The following is a 24039-nucleotide window of genomic DNA, read 5'->3' on the forward strand; positions in this document are numbered from 1 at the left end:
TTTCCCGACCTGAATCACCTGATTGACCTGACAAAGGTTGCTTCAAACAAATAAGTATTAGTCTCTGCAATTACACACTTCTTGAAATCTAACAAAATCAGCTGCCTCGATTTGTCGAGATCATGGCCAAGATCCTTCGATAAACGACAAAACAAACTTTCCTATTCTCGAGCAAACTCCACATCACCCCTTTTCTTTGACTGCCTAAATGGGACCAACGCATAAGCCCTTCATTGATGCTTTTTAAGTTTATCCCTTTAATACACTTTTTAAAATACATTATCCAGTGCTGCTAAATTTTAGAATGCGTTAATCATTATTCCTCTGTTATCGTTTCAAATGCATAAAATAAATATATAATTTGTAAATTTATAAAATTGTAACACAGTCGCAATACTACTAATGCTAATGAGTATAAATAATATCAAACACGAACAACGTGCCTCGCTTGGGCTACCTGCCGTGATAGTCTGTAGCGCCCGCCACATGGAGTCCAGACCAATACTGGGCGCCGTTGGCGGACACATACCTTTACTTTGAAGAAACTGCAATTTCAGAATTTGATTTTTACGGAACTGTCTGTCTTATCTTTTATTAATTATTCATCCGGAAGAGCTTATTTTGCAGTTAACCACATGAAAGAAAGTATCATTGTGAAAGTGCGAAAAGTCATACAAACCCTCATTTGTTTCACGCGACACGTGATTGATGTTTGATACTTATTCCCTGCCAACGAACTGCTGTCCAGACAATCTGATATGGGTTTGACAGGAAACATACTTTTGTTTGGTAAGCATATAGATGTAACAATGCACAGATCTCATTGTGTCGTGAAGAACTTTACATAAGACTCCAGATACATGTTGATACCTTCAGTCCAAAACATACTTAGGGGGTGTTTTCGATGCTAGTTATAAAACACTGATGTACTGTTAAATACATGTATATAGTGACACGTACAATATTCATAATAATTAACATTGGTGAACATTCACGAACATAATTATTGCAGGGCTGATACTTGATCTATGGTTATTATTCCAATAATACGTAGAGATGGTTTGGATGAACTGGGACATACGATTTAATGCTGGCTTATCTGCTTTATGTCTGTTGATATGCATCGCTTACTACTCACGTGAACTACTTTGTGTCTTTTCAGTGTGGATGCTCATACTATACATTGCAAGAACACAACACGTTCACCGCGTCAGTCGTTACAGGCGGATCCGTACCTGGCACAACAGCCATCATCAGCCCCCGGTCGCACAGACCCGTCACAATGGCTACCTTCGCAGGAGGTATCACCGCCCCGTGCACATCTCTATTCTGGAGGAACACCACAACAAGTCCCCCACTGCTGCTGTGGCTGCTCTTGGCGTGTGATGAGTGCGTCGAGTCAAGTCACCTATGCTGATGAATACACTAGTCTAGTTCCTCTGTTAGCTGGTAGTTGCTGCCCATCTGCCCGAGTGTCGTAAGCTTAAATTGCGCCTGAACTGCCTCGTATATATGTCTCTATAATAACATAGCGTCCTTTGTTATTAGTATCTGTACTCTTGATTCGTCGATGCCACCAGAGACCATATAATAATAATCTATTATATGGTCTCTGATGCCACGTGCTGACAGGACTAACTTCCACCAGTCTTGGAAGATGTTCCTGGCACCTTGCAAACTTCACACCGCGAGCATTGTTCCCGTCCGGAATAGCCGTTCCCGATACACCCTACAACACTTTTTACGTCTCAATACGTTTACACCAAACTCAAACTGTATTACTCATTTCTTTTAACCAAAAGAGAATTTGTGTAGTAAAGCTACTGTAGAACTCAAGTCAAGAGCCATCAAGATGGAACATTATGTGTGCTTCTCTGTATTTGGTGTTCATATGTGACAAGTTACCTGCAGTGTAATGTGCAAAATTTAATTTAAAATGTAAAATCATTCACATCCAGCTGCTGGCGCCAGTGACATCAAGTAGCTCATAGAGTCAGGGCAGAGCTACATAATTTTGTTGTTGCTATATTTCAGCTATATCACAGTTGCTGATAAAACCATCCATGTCCATGTCGTGAGTAATGCCCCATCGGGGTATCATGACATGCATTAAATCAAGTCACTGAGCCAGACCACCCAATAGATTTTAGGGAAAACCTAGGTTACCAATAATGTAGCATTTGAATGCTGATGGTTTGTGACTTTTGTTTTACATTTCAATTGTTTTTCGGATAATGTGAAATTGTTTTTTGAAGCTGCATGGCAGTCTCCATTAATGATGTTAGCGATTGCGGCACAACATACTGACATTGACGTCTGTTTTAGTAAGAAAATGTGCTTGTATGATATGTTTTTAAGTGTATGTATACTCCTATCAAAAACAGTATCAAACAGCAACCAGAACTCATGTTGTAGTCTGTATGTAGGTTTCTGTTATTTCAGTCTCAGGAATGGATGGAGTGCTAGTTTTGAAAACTGAACGGCAGTTTTTATCACAGGATGTTGCTCACACAAAGCCATGGAAAGTATATCTGAGTTTGTTTACATACAATTGCTTTATTGCCGAATGAATTTTTTCCTCAGTGTTTGGAAAGTTGTTTTTATTGAAACATTTTATAAATAACAACACTTCACTTGTCCATAATACATTAAGAGGGAAGTACATGGATATTTCTGGATGAAACTTATTCCACATGTATGTTGCTGTATTGGGAGATGGCCAGCGTAGTCGACGCATAGGTATATGCATCCGACGTCCAGAAGGGGAAGTACCCACTTCCAACATTATAGCCGGAAAAAGTCATTGGGGTCTTCTGACCAAAATGGTATTGGCGACACATTTCCAGGTACCTGTCCTCTGAAACTACTCCCTTGAAGCCGGCTATCCAGGGGGAAGACGGGAAGTGTTGGTCATTTGGAATCTTAGTGCCATTCAGGTACTCCATCCGGTTGACAGGATACCAGAAGGGCATGCTCTGTGGGGAGATTAAGTGTGTTGTTATACAAACACACACAGAACACAATAGACGTAACAGACTAACATGTGAACACTTCAGAAAGTGTAGGTCCTATTCCATGTAAACACAGAAATGGTAAAATAAATTCTATACCAGGTGAACACCAGAAACACTGCAGGTCCTATTCAATGTAAACACAGGAATGGTAAAATAGATTCTATACCAGGTTAACAGGCCGTATACTGGTTGAACATCAAAAACGTAAAACAAACCCTGTACAATGTGAACACAATGAACGTAATACAGAACCTATACTTGGTGACCACAATAAACGTAATACAGAACCTATACTTGGTGACCACAATAAACATAATACAGAACCTATACTCGGTGCCCACAATAAACGTAATACAGAATCTATACTCGTTGACCACAATGGAAGTAATACAGAACCTATACTCGGTGCCCACAATAAACGTAATACAGAATCTATACTCGTTGACCACAATGGATGTAATACAGAATCTATACTTGGTGACCACAATAAACGTAATACAGAATCTATACTCGTTGACCACAATGGACGTAATACAGAACCTATACTTGGTGACCACAATGGACGTAATACAGAACCTATACTTGGTGACCACAATAAACGTAATACAGAATCTATACTCGTTGACCACAATGGACGTAATACAGAATCTATACTTGGTGCCAACAATAAACGTAATACAGAATCTATACTCGTTGACCACAATGGACGTAATACAGAACCTATACTTTGTGACCACAATGGACGTAATACAGAACCTATACTTGGTGCCCACAATAAACGTAATACAGAATCTATACTCGTTGACCACAATGGACGTAATACAGAATCTATACTCGTTGACCACAATGGACGTAATACAGAACCTATACTCGGTGCCCACAATAAACGTAATACAGAATCTATACTCGTTGACCACAATGGACGTAATACAGAATCTATACTTGGTGACCACAATAAACGTAATACAGAACCTATACTTGATGACCACAATAAACGTAATACAGAATCTATACTTGGTGACCACAATAAACGTAATACAGAATCTATACTTGGTGCCCACAATAAACGTAATACAGAATCTATACTCCTGACACAATGGACGTAATACAGAATCTATACTTGGTGACCACAATAAACGTAATAAAGGATCTATACTCGTTGACCACAATGGACGTAATACAGAATCTATACTTGGTGACCACAATAAACGTAATACAGAATCTATACTTGGTGCCCACAATAAACGTAATACAGAATCTATACTTGGTGACCACAATAAACGTAATACAGAATCTATACTTGGTGACCACAATAAACGTAATACAGAACCTATACTTGGTGACCACAATAAACGTAATACAGAATCTATACTTGGTGACCACAATAAACGTTATACAGAATCTATACTTGGTGCCCACAATAAACGTAATACAGAATCTATACTCGTTGACCACAATGGACGTAATACAGAATCTATACTTGGTGACCACAATAAACGTAATACAGAATCTATACTCGTTGACCACAATGGACGTAATACAGAACCTATACTTGGTGACCACGATGGACGTAATACAGAACCTATACTTGGTGACCACAATAAACATAATACAGAATCTATACTCGTTGACCACAATGGACGTAATACAGAATCTATACTTGGTGCCAACAATAAACGTAATACAGAATCTATACTCGTTGACCACAATGGACGTAATACAGAACCTATACTTTGTGACCACAATAAACGTAATACAGAATCTATACTTGGTGCCCACAATAAACGTAATACAGAATCTATACTCGTTGACCACAATGGACGTAATACAGAATCTATACTCATTGACCACAATGGACGTAATACAGAACCTATACTCGGTGCCCACAATAAACATAATACAGAATCTATACTCGTTGACCACAATGGACGTAATACAGAATCTATACTTGGTGACCACAATAAACGTAATACAGAACCTATACTTGATGACCACAATAAACGTAATACAGAATCTATACTTGGTGACCACAATAAACGTAATACAGAATCTATACTTGGTGCCCACAATAAACGTAATACAGAATCTATACTCCTGACACAATGGACGTAATACAGAATCTATACTTGGTGACCACAATAAACGTAATACAGGATCTATACTCGTTGACCACAATGGACGTAATACAGAATCTATACTTGGTGACCACAATAAACGTAATACAGAATCTATACTTGGTGCCCACAATAAACGTAATACAGAATCTATACTTGGTGACCACAATAAACGTTATACAGAATCTATACTTGGTGACCACAATAAACGTAATACAGAACCTATACTTGGTGACCACAATAAACGTAATACAGAATCTATACTTGGTGACCACAATAAACGTTATACAGAATCTATACTTGGTGCCCACAATAAACGTGATACAGAATCTATACTCGTTGACCACAATGGACATAATACAGAATCTATACTTGGTGACCACAATAAACGTAATACAGAATCTATACTTGGTGACCACAATAAACGTAATACAGAATCTATACTTGTTGAACACAATAGACGTAATACAGAATCTATACTTGGTGCCCACAATAAACGTAATACAGAAACTATACTCGTTGACCACAATAAACGTAATACAGAATCTATACTTGGTGACCACAATAAACGTAATACAGAACCCATACATGGTGACCACAATAAACGTAATACAGAATCTATACTCGTTGACCACAATGGACGTAATACAGAATCTATACTTGGTGAACACAATAAACGTAATACAGAATCTATACTTGATGACCACAATAAACGTAATACAGAATCTATACTCGTTGACCACAATGGACGTAATACAGAATCTATACTTGGTGCCCACAATAAACGTAAATACAGAATCTATACTCGTTGACCACAATGGACGTAATACAGAATCTATACTTGGTGACCACAATAAACGTAATACAGAATCTATACTCGTTGACCACAATGGACGTAATACAGAACCTATACTTGGTGACCACGATGGACGTAATACAGAACCTATACTTGGTGACCACAATAAACGTAATACAGAATCTATACTTGTTGACCACAATGGACGTAATACAGAATCTATACTTGGTGCCAACAATAAACGTAATACAGAATCTATACTCGTTGACCACAATGGACGTAATACAGAACCTATACTTTGTGACCACAATAAACGTAATACAGAACCTATACTTGGTGCCCACAATAAACGTAATACAGAATCTATACTCGTTGACCACAATGGACGTAATACAGAATCTATACTCGTTGACCACAATGGACGTAATACAGAACCTATACTCGGTGCCCACAATAAACATAATACAGAATCTATACTCGTTGACCACAATGGACGTAATACAGAATCTATACTTGGTGACCACAATAAACGTAATACAGAACCTATACTTGATGACCACAATAAACGTAATACAGAATCTATACTTGGTGACCACAATAAACGTAATACAGAATCTATACTTGGTGCCCACAATAAACGTAATACAGAATCTATACTCCTGACACAATGGACGTAATACAGAATCTATACTTGGTGACCACAATAAACGTAATACAGGATCTATACTCGTTGACCACAATGGACGTAATACAGAATCTATACTTGGTGACCACAATAAACGTAATACAGAATCTATACTTGGTGCCCACAATAAACGTAATACAGAATCTATACTTGGTGACCACAATAAACGTTATACAGAATCTATACTTGGTGACCACAATAAACGTAATACAGAACCTATACTTGGTGACCACAATAAACGTAATACAGAATCTATACTTGGTGACCACAATAAACGTTATACAGAATCTATACTTGGTGCCCACAATAAACGTGATACAGAATCTATACTCGTTGACCACAATGGACGTAATACAGAATCTATACTTGGTGACCACAAAAAACGTAATACAGAATCTATACTTGGTGACCACAATAAACGTAAAACAGAATCTATACTTGTTGAACACAATAGACGTAATACAGAATCTATACTTGGTGCCCACAATAAACGTAATACAGAAACTATACTCGTTGACCACAATAAACGTAATACAGAATCTATACTTGGTGACCACAATAAACGTAATACAGAACCCATACATGGTGACCACAATAAACGTAATACAGAATCTATACTCGTTGACCACAATGGACGTAATACAGAATCTATACTTGGTGAACACAATAAACGTAATACAGAATCTATACTTGATGACCACAATAAACGTAATACAGAATCTATACTCGTTGACCACAATGGACGTAATACAGAATCTATACTTGGTGCCCACAATAAACGTAAATACAGAATCTATACTCGTTGACCACAATGGACGTAATACAGAATCTATACTTGGTGACCACAATAAACGTAATACAGAATCTATACTTGGTGCCCACAATAAACGTAATACAGAATCTATACTCGTTGACCACAATGGACCTAATACAGAATCTATACTCGTTGACCACAATGGACGTAATACAGAATCTATACTTGGTGACCACAATAAACGTAATACAGAATCTATACTTGGTGCCCACAATAAACGTAATACAGAATCTATACTCGTTGACCACAATGGACGTAATACAGTACCTATACTTGGTGACAACAATAAACGTAATACAGAACCTATACTTGGTGACCACAATAAACGTAATACAGAATCTATACTCGTTGACCACAATAAACGTAATACAGAACCTCTACTTGGTGACCACAATGGACGTAATACAGAACCTCTACTTGGTGACCACAATAAACGTAATACAGAACCTATACTTGGTGACCACAATAAACGTAATACAGAACCTATACTTGGTGACCACAATAAACGTAATACAGAACCTATACTTGTTGAACACAATGGACGTAATAGAGAACCTATAATACTTGGTGACCACAATGGACGTAATACAGAACCTATACTTGTTGAACACAATGGACGTAATACAGAACCTATACTTGGTGAACACAATGGACGTAATACAGAACCTATACTTGGTGACCACAATGGACGTAATACAGAACCTATACTTGGTGAACACAATGAACGTAATACAGAACCTATACTTGGTGACCACAATTAACGTAATACAGAACCTATACTCGGTGACCACAATGGACATAATACAGAACCTATACTTGGTGACCACAATGGACGTAATACAGAACCTATACTCGTTGACCACAATGGACAAAATACAGAACCTATACTTGGTGACCACAAATAACGTAATACAGGACCCATACTTGGTGACCACAAAGGACATTAGACAGAACCCATACTTGGTGACCACAATGGACGTAATACAGAACCTATACTTGGTGACCACAAAGGATATTATACAGAACGTATACTTGGTGACTACAAAGGACATTATACAGAACCCATACTTGGTGCCCACAATGGACGTAATACAGAATCTATACTTGGTGACCACAAAGGACATTATACAGAACCTATACTTGGTGACCACAATGGACGTAATACAGAACCTATACTTGGTGACCACAATAAACGTAATACAGAACCTATACTTGGTGACCACAATGGATGTAATACAGAACCTATACCTGGTGACCACAAAGGACATTATACAGAACCGATACTTGGTGACCACAATGGACGTAATACAGAACCTATACTTGGTGACCACAAAGGACATTATACAGAACCTACACTTGGTGACTACAATAAACGTAATACAGAACCTATACTTGGTGACCACAATGGACGTAATACAGAACCTATACTTGGTGACCACAAAGGACATTATACAGAACCCATACTTGGTGACCACAATGGACGTAATAATAGACAATAGATGTAACACAATACAGAGGTTACACGCGGTGACCACAATGGACGTAATAATTACTCTAGACATAGATGACATAGATCCTATACTATGTGAACACAACAGATGTTACACTTACCCTATACTATGTGAACACAACAGTTGTAACACTGACCCTGTACTATGTGAACACAACAGATGTAGCACTGACCCTATACTATGTGAACGCAACATATGTAACATTTACCCTACAGTATGTGAACACAACAGATGTAACACTTACTCTATACTATGTGAACACAACAGATGTAACACTTACCCTATACTATGTGAACACAACAGATGAAACACTGATCCTGTACTATGTGAACACAACATATGTAACACTTACCCAATACCATGTGAACACAACAGATGTAACACTTACCCTGTACTATGTGAACACAACAGATGTAACACTGGCCCTATAGTATGTTAACAAAACAGATGTTACATTTACCCTATACTATGTGAACACAACAGATGTTACACTTACCCTATACTATGTGAACACAACAGATGTAACACTGACCCTGTACTATGTGAACACAACAGATGTAGCACTGACCCTATACTATGTGAACGCAACATATGTAACATTTACCCTACAGTATGTGAACACAACAGATGTAACACTTACTCTATACTATGTGAACACAACAGATGTAACACTTACCCTATACTATGTGAACACAACAGATGAAACACTGATCCTGTACTATGTGAACACAACAGATGTAACACTTACCCAATACCATGTGAACACAACAGATGTAACACTTACCCTGTACTATGTGAACACAACAGATGTAACACTGGCCCTATAGTATGTTAACAAAACAGATGTTACATTTACCCTATACTATGTGAACACAACAGATGTAACATTTACCCTATACTGTGTGAACACAACAGATGTAACATTTACCCTATACTATGTGAACACAACAGATGTAACACTTACCCTATACTGTGTGAACACAACAGATGTAACACTTACCCTGTACTATGTGAACACAACAGATGTAACACTGGCCCTATAGTATGTTAACAAAACAGATGTTACATTTACCCTTTACTGTGTGAACATAACAGATGTAACATTTACCCTATACCGTGTGAACACAACAGATGTAACATTTACCCTATACTATGTGAACACAACAGATGTAACACTTACCCTATACTGTGTGAACACAACAGATGTAACACTTACCCTGTACTATGTGAACACAACAGATGTAAAACTGACCCTGTACTATGTGACCACAACAGATGTAACACTGGCCCAATACCGTGTGAACACAACAGATGTAACACTGACCCTATACTATGTGAACACAACAGATGTAACATTTACCCTATACTATGTGAACACAACAGATGTAACACTGACCCAATACTATGTGAACACAACACTGGAAAAAACAAACCCAATATTACTTGAACACAACAGACAAAATACAGAATCTAAACTCGCTGAACATGATAGGAAACCGTTCAAATTATGTTCATTGATAAGTTTTTCAAAAGAATTTCTCGATACTTTTTAAAAACAAAGAATGATAACTACTTTCTACAACAATTAATGAAAACAAACTTTAGATGCATACATAGCTACATCAATGTAGTGATATGGGTTTTAGGTATACTATCAAGACTGTAAATACAGATAACATAGCTTAAGTATTGAAAACAACATAGATCACATTCTAGAAGTTAGGTCGATGTGTACCTCGTGACCTTTCGATGACCCCGAGAAGAAGGCGTTCCAAGGCTTGTACTGTCCTGTTAGTACATTGTTGATCAGCCATTGAACAGATTTCCCCACAGTCTCCCTAACAGATGTCGGTGTTTCTGTAATATACAAAATATATAGTAGTCGGTGGGTAATATATCGTACCGTTTCTTGATGACTTTGCATCTAAAAAAAAAGCGAGATCTGAGATGATCTGTGAAAATACCAAGGTACCAATTATAATAAGGAAAGTTTGCACCCATATTTCAGTCCGGGGTGCTAAAGATAGTCGGTCTGCTTTAAACAAGATAATTCATATATAGATGTGTAGGCTAGAGGAAGTGAACAAGGAATGCTGGTCAAGAACAATAAATGGTCGCTGCAGTTGCGCGCACCCTGACGTTTCTGCCAGTCGTGTTTACCTTTTATCCAGAATAGCTTCCCCTGTGTCTCGTCGAAAACCGCCCACGTTTGGATGAGAGCATTGGTTGCCATTGCCGTTGTAAATATGCGGTCCTCACCATTGATCTTTCACACAAGAATGTACAGTTACACTTCACACCATCCTATACACTGTGATCGTATGCTTCAGTTGTATTACTGAACCATATCTCTGTTATATTTGTTTTGGTCATTTTTTTACAACACGAAGAATATATTATCTATCCATTATAAAATACTTACGTCCACAATACATACCATATTAATATGATTATTTGGCCATGTGATGGCCACATGCTCATGTGGAGAATTGTTATGATGTCCCAATCACATTGCTTCCAAGCTGCCTTGACTCCTCCAGTCAGGATTAATTACAAAAGTACACATAATAGAAGCGTTACTCTGCAGTCATCATTTCCCAGCTGTTTCACAATAACCGGTTCATAATCAAACCACAGACAAACTAGAGGTTATTATTATGAGCAAAGCCATAAGCTGATGACACGCAATCAACCAAGTCACAAACCCTGATCACACCGATCCATCTTAGGCACCTCTTGCGACAATAGGCTGCCATTCTACCCCAGGCCCCAAGGGTGCTTACATATGATGCTTACTTGAGTCTTGTTATCTTTTGTCATGTCTCTGTCTCCAAGAAAGTCATCAAAATAGGTGGTGTTTCCCTGTGACTTCCCTGCCAACAAGATGGCCTGTGTCATGGCCCCACGGAGGGAGCTAGTCAGGTGAGCTCCGACAGTGTACAGCAGCTGAAAATAGTTAAATAGATGGTCATATTGTACGTTAAAGATGTGGGGCCCGGATCGACAATGTATCTGTAGGTTTAACCACGACACATTACTTCAATCTACATCCTTATACCGTATATTAAGTGTGACTCAAGAATGATGTTTTTTATAACTGGGTTAAAGTAGTTATTTCATAACTGATTTCCAACATTGTGCCTGTTTCGAGCTCATGTCTATTTGTAACTTCATTTACGTTACATAATCATAGGGAATCATAGTATTCCCTGTATTTATACACTCATCCTGACACAACAGTATGCAATATTCCTTCTTGCTTCGATCACATAACAGTGTAGAACATCATGAAAACAATCCTCACCCTCCGACCCCCTCCGACCCAGCATGATCCTGCGCTACTCATCACTTGAAGTGGAGCCACTATTCAGGGGATGGACAGTGGGCGGTCAGGACCTGTTGGGTCAGGATAAGTATATAGGTACAGAGAATACTCTGATTCCCTATATTGTTTAAGTTATCCCTCCACAACAGTGTGCAATTTTCCCACAGTAGGATCAACTGCATATCCCCATTTGCAATTGAGTGGTGTGGCCAGAGCATGGACTACACGACTAGGCTGCCACTTTCTCTTCAACCAATAGGTGTGTTCAACTTCATTAGTCCCGTAATACATCGACCATGTCTGGTTACAGGTAAGGCTGGGTCTGAAATTACGTTGCAACTGGAGCTGCTAAAAAGATCACGAACTGTAGTTGCCCTCATGATACGCACCACGATTAAATTGTGGGTGTGGTTGACGATTGTGTGTGTTTCTGAGCAGACTAGGAAATATGTGTAGTTTTAAGACTGGCTCTCCAGCGAGTAGACTGGGCCAATAAGGTGCTACCAAAAGAATCTGGATGTTCCGGTAAGGTATTTGAAGGGGCAAGACAGTGAGAGGCGGGCATAATGAAGAGTCTGATTAACCCAGCGGTCCAAGAAGAGCTGATCCCAAAATCGCCGACAGGAGAGCTGTGAGGAGGGATGACCAACATGGGAAGCACCCTCATACCCAGCTCCCGAGGAAGCAGGCTGACTGTAACCCCTTGTGGACCTGGCCTTAGATGACTGGCAAAATGCGGCCTATGACGCAGGCTTAGAGTAAGGTTGAGCATGAATGAGGTGTTTAGCCTTTGAGTGAGTGAGTGAGTATGGTTTTACGCCGCTTTTAGCAATATTCCAGCAACATCACGGCGGGGGACACCAGAAATGGGCTTCACACATTGTACCCAGTTTAGCCTTTGGTTGATATGGGGTGGTAAGGGTGTACTGGGTACCCGGGCGGGAGCCCCTTTAGAATACCACAACTTCTCATGAGGACGATCTCTGCCGTAGGTCACATGTTTCAAAGACAGGCAACCAGTTTTTGTGAGAATCTGTCTAGAATATTGTGAGAATATTGTTAGCCCGACAGCTAACTGACTGAGCTACGTCCACACTGTGAAACTAAGTGCAAATTTAACTAGTCATGCCTACGCGGTTACGGAACTGAACGAAAAGGGTCAATAGGTGACGGACACTTACGAAGGTTACGGGTGTCTCGTGACTTTAGTCTACGTACACTTATGAGTTATCCTGATGCCATTTGGCACACTCGACCCATTCTGTTATCTACAAGATACCGACATGGGATTTAATAATATGTCGGGTGATTTTTGTGACAGAAAAGTGTGGTAGGGAACACTAAAAGGGTAATGTTGAAAATTGTAAGGAACGAGGGAGGCATAAGAATGGCTAGTGACAACACAAGGGTGAGTTAGCTTTTGAATCAGTACTGAAAAAATGTAGCAGATGAAAGTGGCTTGTGTGAATGTTCCAGGACAGTTTCCAATAGCCACAATATTTGATACTAAACCATTTTATCAATTTTTTCTCAATGTTTTTTGTGAGAAGAATATTAGAAGCAGCTAAAGAATCAATAATAGCCACTAAACGGGAAACTAACCCTAATGATTGTAAAGGGGAGATTGGTTGTAAAGGTGATCCAAGGGCAAAGGATAGAGTTTGGAGTAACCTACCCTAACACCTGTGACATTTGGATGTGTTCAGCATCAATATAACATATCTAATAAAACTGCATTCCTGTGCATAATAATGAAAATTAATGAATAGAAAAAGTAATATGTGTATTTTTAGTTCCCATTTATCATCATTTTAGCCACAAACGAAAATTAAAAAATGTATAAAAAATGTGCTTTTATAAACTAGTGCTTGCTATAAAAATCACCGCCGCAGGCTATATTTAGTAGACAAATATTCAAAATTCTCAACATTGCTGGGCATATTCAGTGACATAGCGTGTAGAGATAGATGATAGATCACTGGAAGGAGCTTATGCACACTCGATGACCCCTGACGTCACAGGGCATTGTTTCGCCGGTGTGACTGGCAACAAAATACTACAAATTACTTCATAGGGTACAGTCACGTGTTTGAAAAGTTTGTGCTACTGTATTCTGATTCTAAAGGTAGGCCCCCAGGCGGGTAATACACATCTGTAGTGCCTGAACAGTGGCTTCGGCCTGAGCAGTGGAAAGAGCCTTCATATAAGCATAAGGAGGAGGGAGCCCGTGGCGGGGATAAGGAGTTGTGCCAAGTACTCTAAGAGACAAGCGATTTCATCCAGCGCTGAGAGCAATTCTCTCAAAAAATCTGTTTTTGTCAGGCCAATCCGCATAACCAAAGCCTGAACAAAGGTAGTAATAAGTGACAATGGAAGGAGGGACAAAAGAATATCAACAGAATCAAAAGAATCAGCAGATATAAGGGATCTATCACCTATCTTGAGGTGCGAAGATGTGGAACGACCCAAAGTTTTAGCATCTTCTACATCAAGGGGAGGTGACAAAGTTGGAAAGGAAATCCCATGCAATTTAAAGCGGAACAATGTAATTGCAGGTTTAGGAAGTGAACTCTTAAGGGCTACCTTACCCAAAGCCTGCTGCAACAGCGCAGGTATACTGTTGACCAAATGATGAGTGCAGGATGGTGCAGTAATCTTTGGATCGAAGGAGCATTACGCAGAAGGCAGAGGAAGAGGTTCCTCTGGTTTAAGGACATCCATGATCCACAGGATCCAATCATTTAAGGTGTAGAGCGGCTGCTCCTCAGTCTTAAGAGGTAGCAACACTAGGCGTCGAAAAGCAAGAGGAGGCCCTTGCCAAAAAACGCACACACATGGAAACCCTGTCAGGAGACAACGAATGGGATCTGGATTGCCGAGGAGGAGAGCCTGAAGCACAAGCAGCCTGAGAAGCCTGAACAGGTGACGAATGAAGGGGGGGGGGGGAAATACCAAGGAGACAAGGATGGTAGTACCGAACTGCCGAACTGTCAATATGAGTCTGAGGAGAGGTTACCAGTAGCGAACTGACCCGAAGCAGATGCACCTGAGAAGACATGTGAACAGGCGGCGCCTGAGGAGGCAATGGTGGCGGAGGAGCCTGCGCTTGCCGTGAGTAAAACGGGGCAGGCCAGGTGGAAGGCATCTGGAAGGGCTGTGGACAAGAAGGGTGACAACCCAACATCCAAGGCTGATAACCCAGTAGCTTTGCCTGAGAATACATTGTCTGGTGAGGCACATGGAGAAACAATTGCACCTGCTCCACATGAGGATGCGCCAGGAGCCTGGAGATACGTCCGAGGGGGTGCCTGCACTTGAAGTGGTGTTGCCCTTGATGAGGTGCGTGAGTCTGATGAGGCACCTGAAGGCTCCACATCAACTGACATGATGGGAATGCAAGGCAGGGCTTGCCAATATGCATCAGTGGCAGATGAAAGAAGGCAGGTTGATGTTACAGCCGAAGAGGCAATAGTAGTAATAGCATGAGCTATCAAAGTACCTGTGGGACAAGCTCCTGAGCAAACAGATACAATGGGGGACAACAGTGAAAGAGGCGATGTACCAGGCGAGGTAGCCTCAAGGACAGAATCAGCTGATGGTGAGGCCAGAGGCGGTGGAGGTGACAGTCGCAGCCTTACGAGGGGGGTTCAAAGACTGGCACTGTAGTTATTGGTGATCCCTTTACCAAAATTTAGCCAGGTAAGCGTTGAAAAGGTCGGAGGATAAGTGGGTACAGGGATTCAGAGCATGGCTGGTCCAGTCAGGGCAAAGACTGTCAGAATCATTCATGGCTGTCAATTTCTTGCCATGGCAGTCCATGCACTTTCGAAGATGGCGAAGGTCGTCGTCAACCCCCAACAACATCTCCAAAATGATCACATCATCCATAATATCTTTGAATCTACAACAGAAAAAGAGAGTATAATATGGATGAACATTAAACAAACGAAGGGAGGTAGAAAAAATACAAGAAGGGAAACCAAAACGAAGCATTTATGTGTCAAAAGTCATGTTAGTAATCACGGGGAAAGAAACGTGTGCGAGAGGAAAGTAGCCGTTTATTTGATATTTATTGATAAGGAACGGCTTGGAACCTGTACATAAGTGTATATAGGGAGATATATACACCTCAAACCAAAATGACAAACAAATCCAACCGTAAACACATCCGTTCACTACGGGCGATCATGGAAAAAGTGATCAGTAGTGAACAAGCATGCTGGGAGCGAGGGGGTCGGAGGGTGTGTTCTGGTGGATTGTTTTCACAATGTTCTACACTATTATATGATCAAAGCAAGAAGGAATATTGCATACTGTTGTGGAGAGGTAAGTTAAAAAATAGTTTCTTACTTGTATGTCCAGAGCGGCCTGGACCAGTAACAGTTCAAATATTAGTTGTGCACATTAACATCTATATTTTCCAGTGTCAATTACTTCTTTCAGTTGCTTTTTTTTTTTAAAAAAGAAAATCCCAGACAATTTCCCACACCACTAACGAGAACATGAAAGGGTTGATCCCAAAGTATGTAGATAGACTTGGTGTAACCTCATGTGGCAGTGGCCCTGTGCGTGTCTTTGTGTTGATCAAGCATACAGTCCGTGCTACGAACCAGTAGAACTCAAATAAGGACGGATAGTATGTGAGTGCCAGATCCCGTCTGTCTGTCATGTTGGTGTTGATCTCATGGATCAACATTGAAGTTGTGTTCAGATATATCTTCTACAATTAGAAAATAAAGCAAACAGACATGTAAATGTCCATGACCACATACTCATGGACAACTGACAATGCAGGACTATATATCCATGAACACATACTCATGGACACCTTATAAGGCAGGACCATATATCCATGAACACATACTCATGGACACCTTATAAGGCAGGACCATATAACCATGACCACATACTCATGGACAACTGACAATGCAGGACTATATATCCATGAACACATAGTCTTGGACAACTGACAATGCAGGACAATATATCCATGAACACATACTCTTGGACAACTGACAATGCAGGACTATATATCCATGACCACATACTCATGGACAAATGACAATGCAGGACTATATATCCATGAACACATAGTCTTGGACAACTGACAATGCAGGACTATATATTCATGAACACATAGTCTTTGACAACTGATAATGCAGGACTATATATTCATGAACACATAGTCTAGGACAACTGACAATGCAGGACTATATATCCATGAACACATACTCTTGGACAACTGACAATGCAGGACTATATATTCCTGAACACATAGTCTTGGACAACTGACAATGCAAGACTATATATCCATGAACACATAGTCTTGGACAACTGACAATGCAGGACTATTTATTCATGAACACATGGTCTTGGACAGCTGACAATGCAGGACTATATATCCATGAACACATACTCATGGACAACTGACAATGCAGGACTATATATCCATGAACACATAGTCTTTGACAACTGACAATGCAGGACTATATATCCATGAACACATAGTCTTGGACAACTGACAATGCAGGACTATATATCCATGAACACATACTCATGGACAACTGACAATGCAGGACTATATATCCATGAACACATACTCATGGACAACTGACAATGCAGAACTATATATCGATGAACACATACTCATGGACAACTAATAAGGCAGGACCATATATCCATGAACACATACTCATGGACAACTGACAAGGCAGGACGATATATCCATGAACACATACTCATGGACAACTGACAATGCAGGACTGTATATCCATGAACACATACTCATGGACAACTGACAATGCAGAACTATATATCGATGAACACATACTCATGGACAACTAATAAGGCAGGACTATATATCCATGAACACATACTCATGGACAACTGACAATGCAGGACTTTATATCCATGAACACATACTCATGGACAACATACAAGGCAGGACTATATATCCATGAACACATACTCATGGACAACTGACAATGCAGGATTATATATCCATGAACACATAGTCTTGGACAACTAATAAGGCAGGACTATGTATCCATGAACACATACTCATGGAAAACTAATAAGGCAGGACAATATATCTATGAACACATACTCATGGACAACTGACAATGCAGGACTATATATCCATGAACACATACTCATGGACAACATACAAGGCAGGACGATATATCCATGAACACATACTCATGGACAACTGACAATGCAGGACTGTATATCCATGAACATATACTCATGGACAACTGACAATGCAGGACTATATATCCATGAACACATACTCATGGACAACTGACAATGCAGGACTGTATATCCATGAACACATACTCATGGACAACATACAAGGCAGGACGATATATCCATGAACACATACTCATGGACAACTGACAATGCAGGACTGTATATCCATGAACACATACTCATGGACAACTGACAATGCAGGACTATATATCCATGAACACATACTCATGGACAACTGACAATGCAGGACTGTATATCCATGAATACATACTCATGGACAACTGACAATGCAGGACTGTATATCCATGAACACATACTCATGGACAACATACAAGGCAGGACTATATATCCATGAACACATACTCATGGACAACTGACAATGCAGGACTGTATATCCATGAACACATACTCATGGACAACTGACAATGCAGGACTGTATATGCATGAACACATACTCATGGACAACATACAAGGCAGGACTATATATCCATGAACACATACTCATGTACATCTAATAAGGCAGGACAATACAATCGTTCTCTACCTGCACATCCTGGTCATCTAGGATCTGGGGATGAAGCAGTCCAGTCAAGATTGCTGATGTAATTCCATATATTGTATTCGCTGACACAGTTACGTCGACGTTGTTGATGTTAAATGGCATGACGTCACCACGTGCGTACATGTATCGTGTCTCATCTATATCTTGTATCTGTGTCAAACAAAAAGTGATAACAATGACAAACATTAACACATGTATACTTCAGCCATATAAATCCACTATCTAAATATCAATCAATCTTTTTTCAAGGCCTATAATACATATCATAGAAGTGTTGCAAACAATGAAGTTCAACACAATGAACAGAATAAACAATTATTTACAAATTTGGTTCTAGGTAGTGAGTGAGTTAGTGCCACTTTAAACAGTATTCCAGTTACATCATGGTGTGTCAGCTTAATGTGGGAGGAAAGCCCGAAGTGATGCAGGTCTGAGACTTTTACCAATTTGGTGAAACCCACAAGCACGTGTATGGTGTTCACAAACCTAGAAACATAATCAGGGCGAACTGGGATTCAGACCCACAATCATAGGTTTCTGGTGTGCCCAAGGGATGCAACTCTGCACAGAGAATTGCAGCACTTTAGATGACTGGGACACCCCTGCCCCTAATTCGGTTCTGTATAACCATGATAACAGTAACTATTTAATCATAATAGTACAGAACATGTTATACAGCTTTAAAAGAGACCCAATACGTTTGTGTAACTGCTTTTATTTTATGCCACAGTCAGCAATATTCCAGCTACTGCCTGCAGTAAATACTTGTGTCAGGTTATGGCAAACCTGTGACTGAAGGAATGAGCAACATCCCATGGCGGTGGGTACGATGACAGTCAATCAAGTCTTCGAGCCAAACCACTTGATCCCAACGTACTCGTCACTTACTACAAGCAACATTGCTGGGGAAGAATATAAGCCATGTCCCCAGAGGCCAGAGAGACATATATGAAACATTTGTCATTTGAACAAGGTTATCTTGTATGAAACACAGATAAATCATTTACATCGGCACAGAGTAAATTATTACTAGTTTTTGAGAAAACATTGTAAGCGTCAATTTTGTCAGTTCTATTTTTCATACACAATTGCAGTAGATAACACTTACCCAAGTTGGCACAAGGGCGACATCCTGCCCAGATGAGCTGGCTTTTTCCAAGAATTTTCTCAGATAGAAATATGTTCTCGGATCAATGGTATTCACTCTACTCTCATTGGAAAATGGCCTATAAGCATAGTGCTTTAGCGCATCAAAGATTGAGGAGAGGTTGGTATTATCATGTGACCATTGAGCTTGCTCATTTGGAAATACGGACTTAAGGTCTGTTAAAAGAGATCCCAAACCAAGGTTTACAAATGTGTCATCAAAATCTGGGGGTATCCTGAAGGCGTTAAGAAAAACCCCTCTGAAATAAAAAAGCAAATTTACATAAATAAGTACAGAAATTTATCACCCATCTCCTAGTAATAGAAACATGGTTGAAATATCAATTTGCCACTACAAATGATCTACTTTGAAATTCCTGACCAAAGCCTTAAATCATACATACATGTACCTCCCAAAGTGAACTTTAAAATGTGGGCGAGACCATCCCATGACACAAGCCATGGGTGCAGCCATCTTGTGATTTTTTTGTGGTTACAAGGCAACGATGGAATATCCTGTGCTGACAAGTCTAGGTACTGCCTTAGTGCAGGAATATCTACTTTGAGTTTAGTCATATCCAAACAAGCCTGCTGTACTCCAAAGAAGGAAGCCTGTACACAGTGATACTTACTCCATGTTCATTATGTCTTCTACGATATGTTCCAGATTTGCAAGTCCAAGCCATTTCAGCAGTTTCTCTAATCCACCCAACGGGAGATGTTCCATCAGCTTGTACATACTGATCAGGTTTCGAGGAGTACTTTGATATGTTTGCACACTGTCATTATACACTTGCGGCCAAAATACCATGAGAGAGTTTGTATAGGGAATGTTTTTATTTCTGTATTCATTTATAGCTGAGAGCGCCATTTGTAGCTGTTGAGAAGATGGTGCATGGGTTCTGCCATATTTAAAAGCCTCTAACAAACACATGGTCACCCACGAGGTGACAAACATATTGTTGTCAAAAAGTTTCATGTCTTGCCTGACCATGGCGAGATCAGGGGGTCCATGAAAGTTCAGTTTGACATCACTCCCATACAATCCTTTGTCTTTCTGCATTTCTACAAACGGTATAAATCTTGTTGAGGTTTTCACTTGCAGCTTTTCCACAAGTTTTAGCAGTTGAGTGGTTATGCCTGCCATATCCTCAAGACTGTTCGCTGAAGTGCTCCTGTCGTATAAGTGCAATAAGACAAGAAGCACAAGCGTAAACGCACTGCACCTGGCCATATTGAAGCATAGAATATACTGGCACCTGTAGTTTGTCACATTTGTTACTGATAACAAAACTGTACTGGCTGATCTTAGATTAGCTGTATATCAGCTGTCACATATCTGGAAAAACAAGATAGGTCACATGATTTATCATATCTAAGGTACAATCAGGCATGCTCTTTCCTACGAAGATTTCAAAGAGTGTCATACAAATCTTCCCAAAAGTTGTTTTGTTGCAGGGTTATGTATTTATAAGATCTGATTTCTCTGTGTTTAGAGTTGTATGTATACAAGACAAAAATAACGCCGACATGATTGCCCAGTACATATACTGAACAACAAAAGTTCCTGTGACATTGAAAAAAACTTAATTCAAAGTTATGTTTTTTACAAAATCTGAAACAATTTCGGTTTGCAACAGATAAAAGACTCCTGTAAGTGTTCAAATGGTTTAATTTGCCATACTGACTTCAGAAAATGCATGATTTCATAAAAAGCAACATGCCAAAATGTCAATTTACAAATCAATAGCGTGTGTGTCCACCTCTGGTTGCGATGAAAGCAACACATTTCATCTCATGGAATGGACCAGGCGTCACACATATCTGCTGGAGTGTCTGTGGAACACGTGGTTGACATCGAAGGCACCGATCTATCTCATCCCACATGTGCTCGATTGGTGAGAGATCAGGGGAGTGAGCCGGCCAGGGGATGACATTCACGTTGTTTTGTTGAAGAGAATCCTGAACAAGTCGGGCAATATGAGGCCGGGCGTTGTCATGTTGAAAGGTAATACCTGGGCCATGACAACGCAAAAACGTTAGAACAACAGGGCCAATGATCTCGTCATGGTAGCCCTGTCCATTGAAATTTCCCTCTACCACTATCAAATGGGTCCTCTGTCTTGCTGTAATCCAACCCCATACCATAAAGCTGCCACCCCCGAACCGATCTTCTTCCATGACACAATGGTTCACCTCGACGTCGGTACACTCAAATCCGTCCATCGCTGTGGCTGAGGTGAAAACGAAATTCGTCAGTAAATAGAACTTGTCCCCACTGCATGGCCGTCCAGTGTAGACGCTGTCTTCACCACTGTAGACGTGCTTGATGGTGGTTTCCTGTCAAAATGGGACGTCTGGCGGGTCTTCTGGCGACAATCCCTCCACATCTGAGGCGACGACGTACGGTTTGTGAAGATATTCGTCAAAGGCTAGGGATGCTTCTTTGCAGTCACTGTTGCTGTTTGGAATCGATTTCGTAGGTGTGTTGTTCGAATCCAGTTGTCCGTTCGATTATTGGTTACGCGTGGCCTGCCACTCCGAGGATGCTAGCTCTGACTGCATTCGTCTGTTGCCAACGTTGCCATAAACACGATATGGTGTTTCTGTGGATGGTAAATTGTCTTGCAACATCATGTTGACTCAATCCTGCTTCAAGCATACCAATGGCTCGCAGACATTCATTTTCAGACAGGCGTGGCATTTCGTAATGTTGATTAATTGTGTAATTTTGTTGTTTTTCTGAGTGGTTGTTGTCAGCACGATGCTAAACAATGCATATGGAATCCCGTTAACGCACGTTTTTATACCCATTCTTGGGTAGTGAAATGCATGGGGCTTGCATAAAAGTCAACTTTTGCATGGAATGCTTGCTTTTCTGTAGCAGTTGTGTTTTTGTGACTTGATTCCATACATGTACTACAAGATTGAAAATCAAATTTTACTTGTTTGAAAAATACACTAAAATATTGGTGTCACAGGAACTTTTGTTGTTGAGTATATGTTGGTGTTTATATCAAACTGTGTGTCGATGTATGATCGTCCAGTGTAGATTGTTTATGTTCAGACTACCTCAGATGAAAAGATTAACAAACAATGATGTTTTGTGGGATATAATGGGCAGAGTGTGGATGATGCAGTCGGGGGCGATAAGTAAGGTCCTACCGCGGACTAGAAATCGCATACAGACCCTATCGCGGGTCAAGTTGTCCCTCCACCGTGCTTGGCAGACAGGACCCACAGCAAAGATACTGTCACTCCCCCCGCGGAAACAGCGGGCAGAAGAATTTGGGCTCCCGCTGTAATTAGCAGGCAGCCAGAGTATCATACACCCACCAGCATGGTGTTAAACCAAATCCCCCGACTGCACCATGCCCACTGTACCAAATTTATTGAAATAGAATAACAACAATAAGAACGATACATTTATAAACTTGATAAGACTTTGTACAATGTTGTTCACTGTGGAAAGAAGGCGCAACCTGACAATTGGGGTGGTTTGGGGGTGGAGGGTGGGGAAAGAGGTGAAATGCAAACCGCCGGACGCGTTGTGTTGTGTTGTTAGAATGACTTGACAGTTGGGGAGTAAAAGTAGTGACGTCACGAGACCACGTGTAGTGACGTCATGGGAGAATTGACGTATGTTGCCATGGGGAGTATTTTTGCGGGTCTTGTGAGAGGAGAATGTTTGTAAACAAATGGTGGAAAATGATAAATGGGAATAGTTACTAGTATTGGTTATGCGGAGCTGACCATAAACCGATTTAGCTAAATAATGCTAAATCATATTATGTTCAGACTACCTCAGATGAAAAGATTAACA

General features: G+C 40.2%; 1 protein-coding gene and 1 long non-coding RNA gene across 5 annotated transcripts in view; one reads left to right on the forward strand and one right to left on the reverse strand.

Moving 5' to 3' along the window:
* The first annotated feature begins 701 nt into the window (after positions 1-701).
* On the forward strand, positions 702-2583 carry LOC125378618. Its single transcript, XR_007220396.1, has 2 exons — positions 702-789; positions 1163-2583. It is a non-coding gene; the product is annotated as an uncharacterized LOC125378618 (long non-coding RNA).
* Positions 2583-24039, reverse strand: part of LOC124117416 — a 29197-nt gene continuing 7740 nt past the window's right edge. For 2 of the 4 annotated variants that reach the window (XM_046479307.2, XM_046479308.2), the window contains exons 2-9: positions 20849-21555; positions 20179-20476; positions 19053-19220; positions 16749-16979; positions 11731-11880; positions 11095-11200; positions 10670-10791; positions 2583-2975 (exon numbers count right to left, since the gene is read on the reverse strand). In XM_046479307.2, the coding sequence (XP_046335263.1) occupies positions 2685-2975; positions 10670-10791; positions 11095-11200; positions 11731-11880; positions 16749-16979; positions 19053-19220; positions 20179-20476; positions 20849-21450 (1968 nt within the window). In that variant the 5' untranslated portion in view covers positions 21451-21555 and the 3' untranslated portion in view covers positions 2583-2684. The remainder of the gene's footprint in view (positions 2976-10669; positions 10792-11094; positions 11201-11730; positions 11881-16748; positions 16980-19052; positions 19221-20178; positions 20477-20848; positions 21556-24039) is intronic. The other 2 variants (XM_046479309.2, XM_046479310.2) reach the window with 2 other exon arrangements.

Source organism: Haliotis rufescens, unplaced genomic scaffold (genome assembly GCF_023055435.1).
Source record: "Haliotis rufescens isolate VD_foot unplaced genomic scaffold, xgHalRufe1.0.p SCAF_13, whole genome shotgun sequence".
NCBI lineage: Eukaryota > Metazoa > Mollusca > Gastropoda > Lepetellida > Haliotidae > Haliotis > Haliotis rufescens.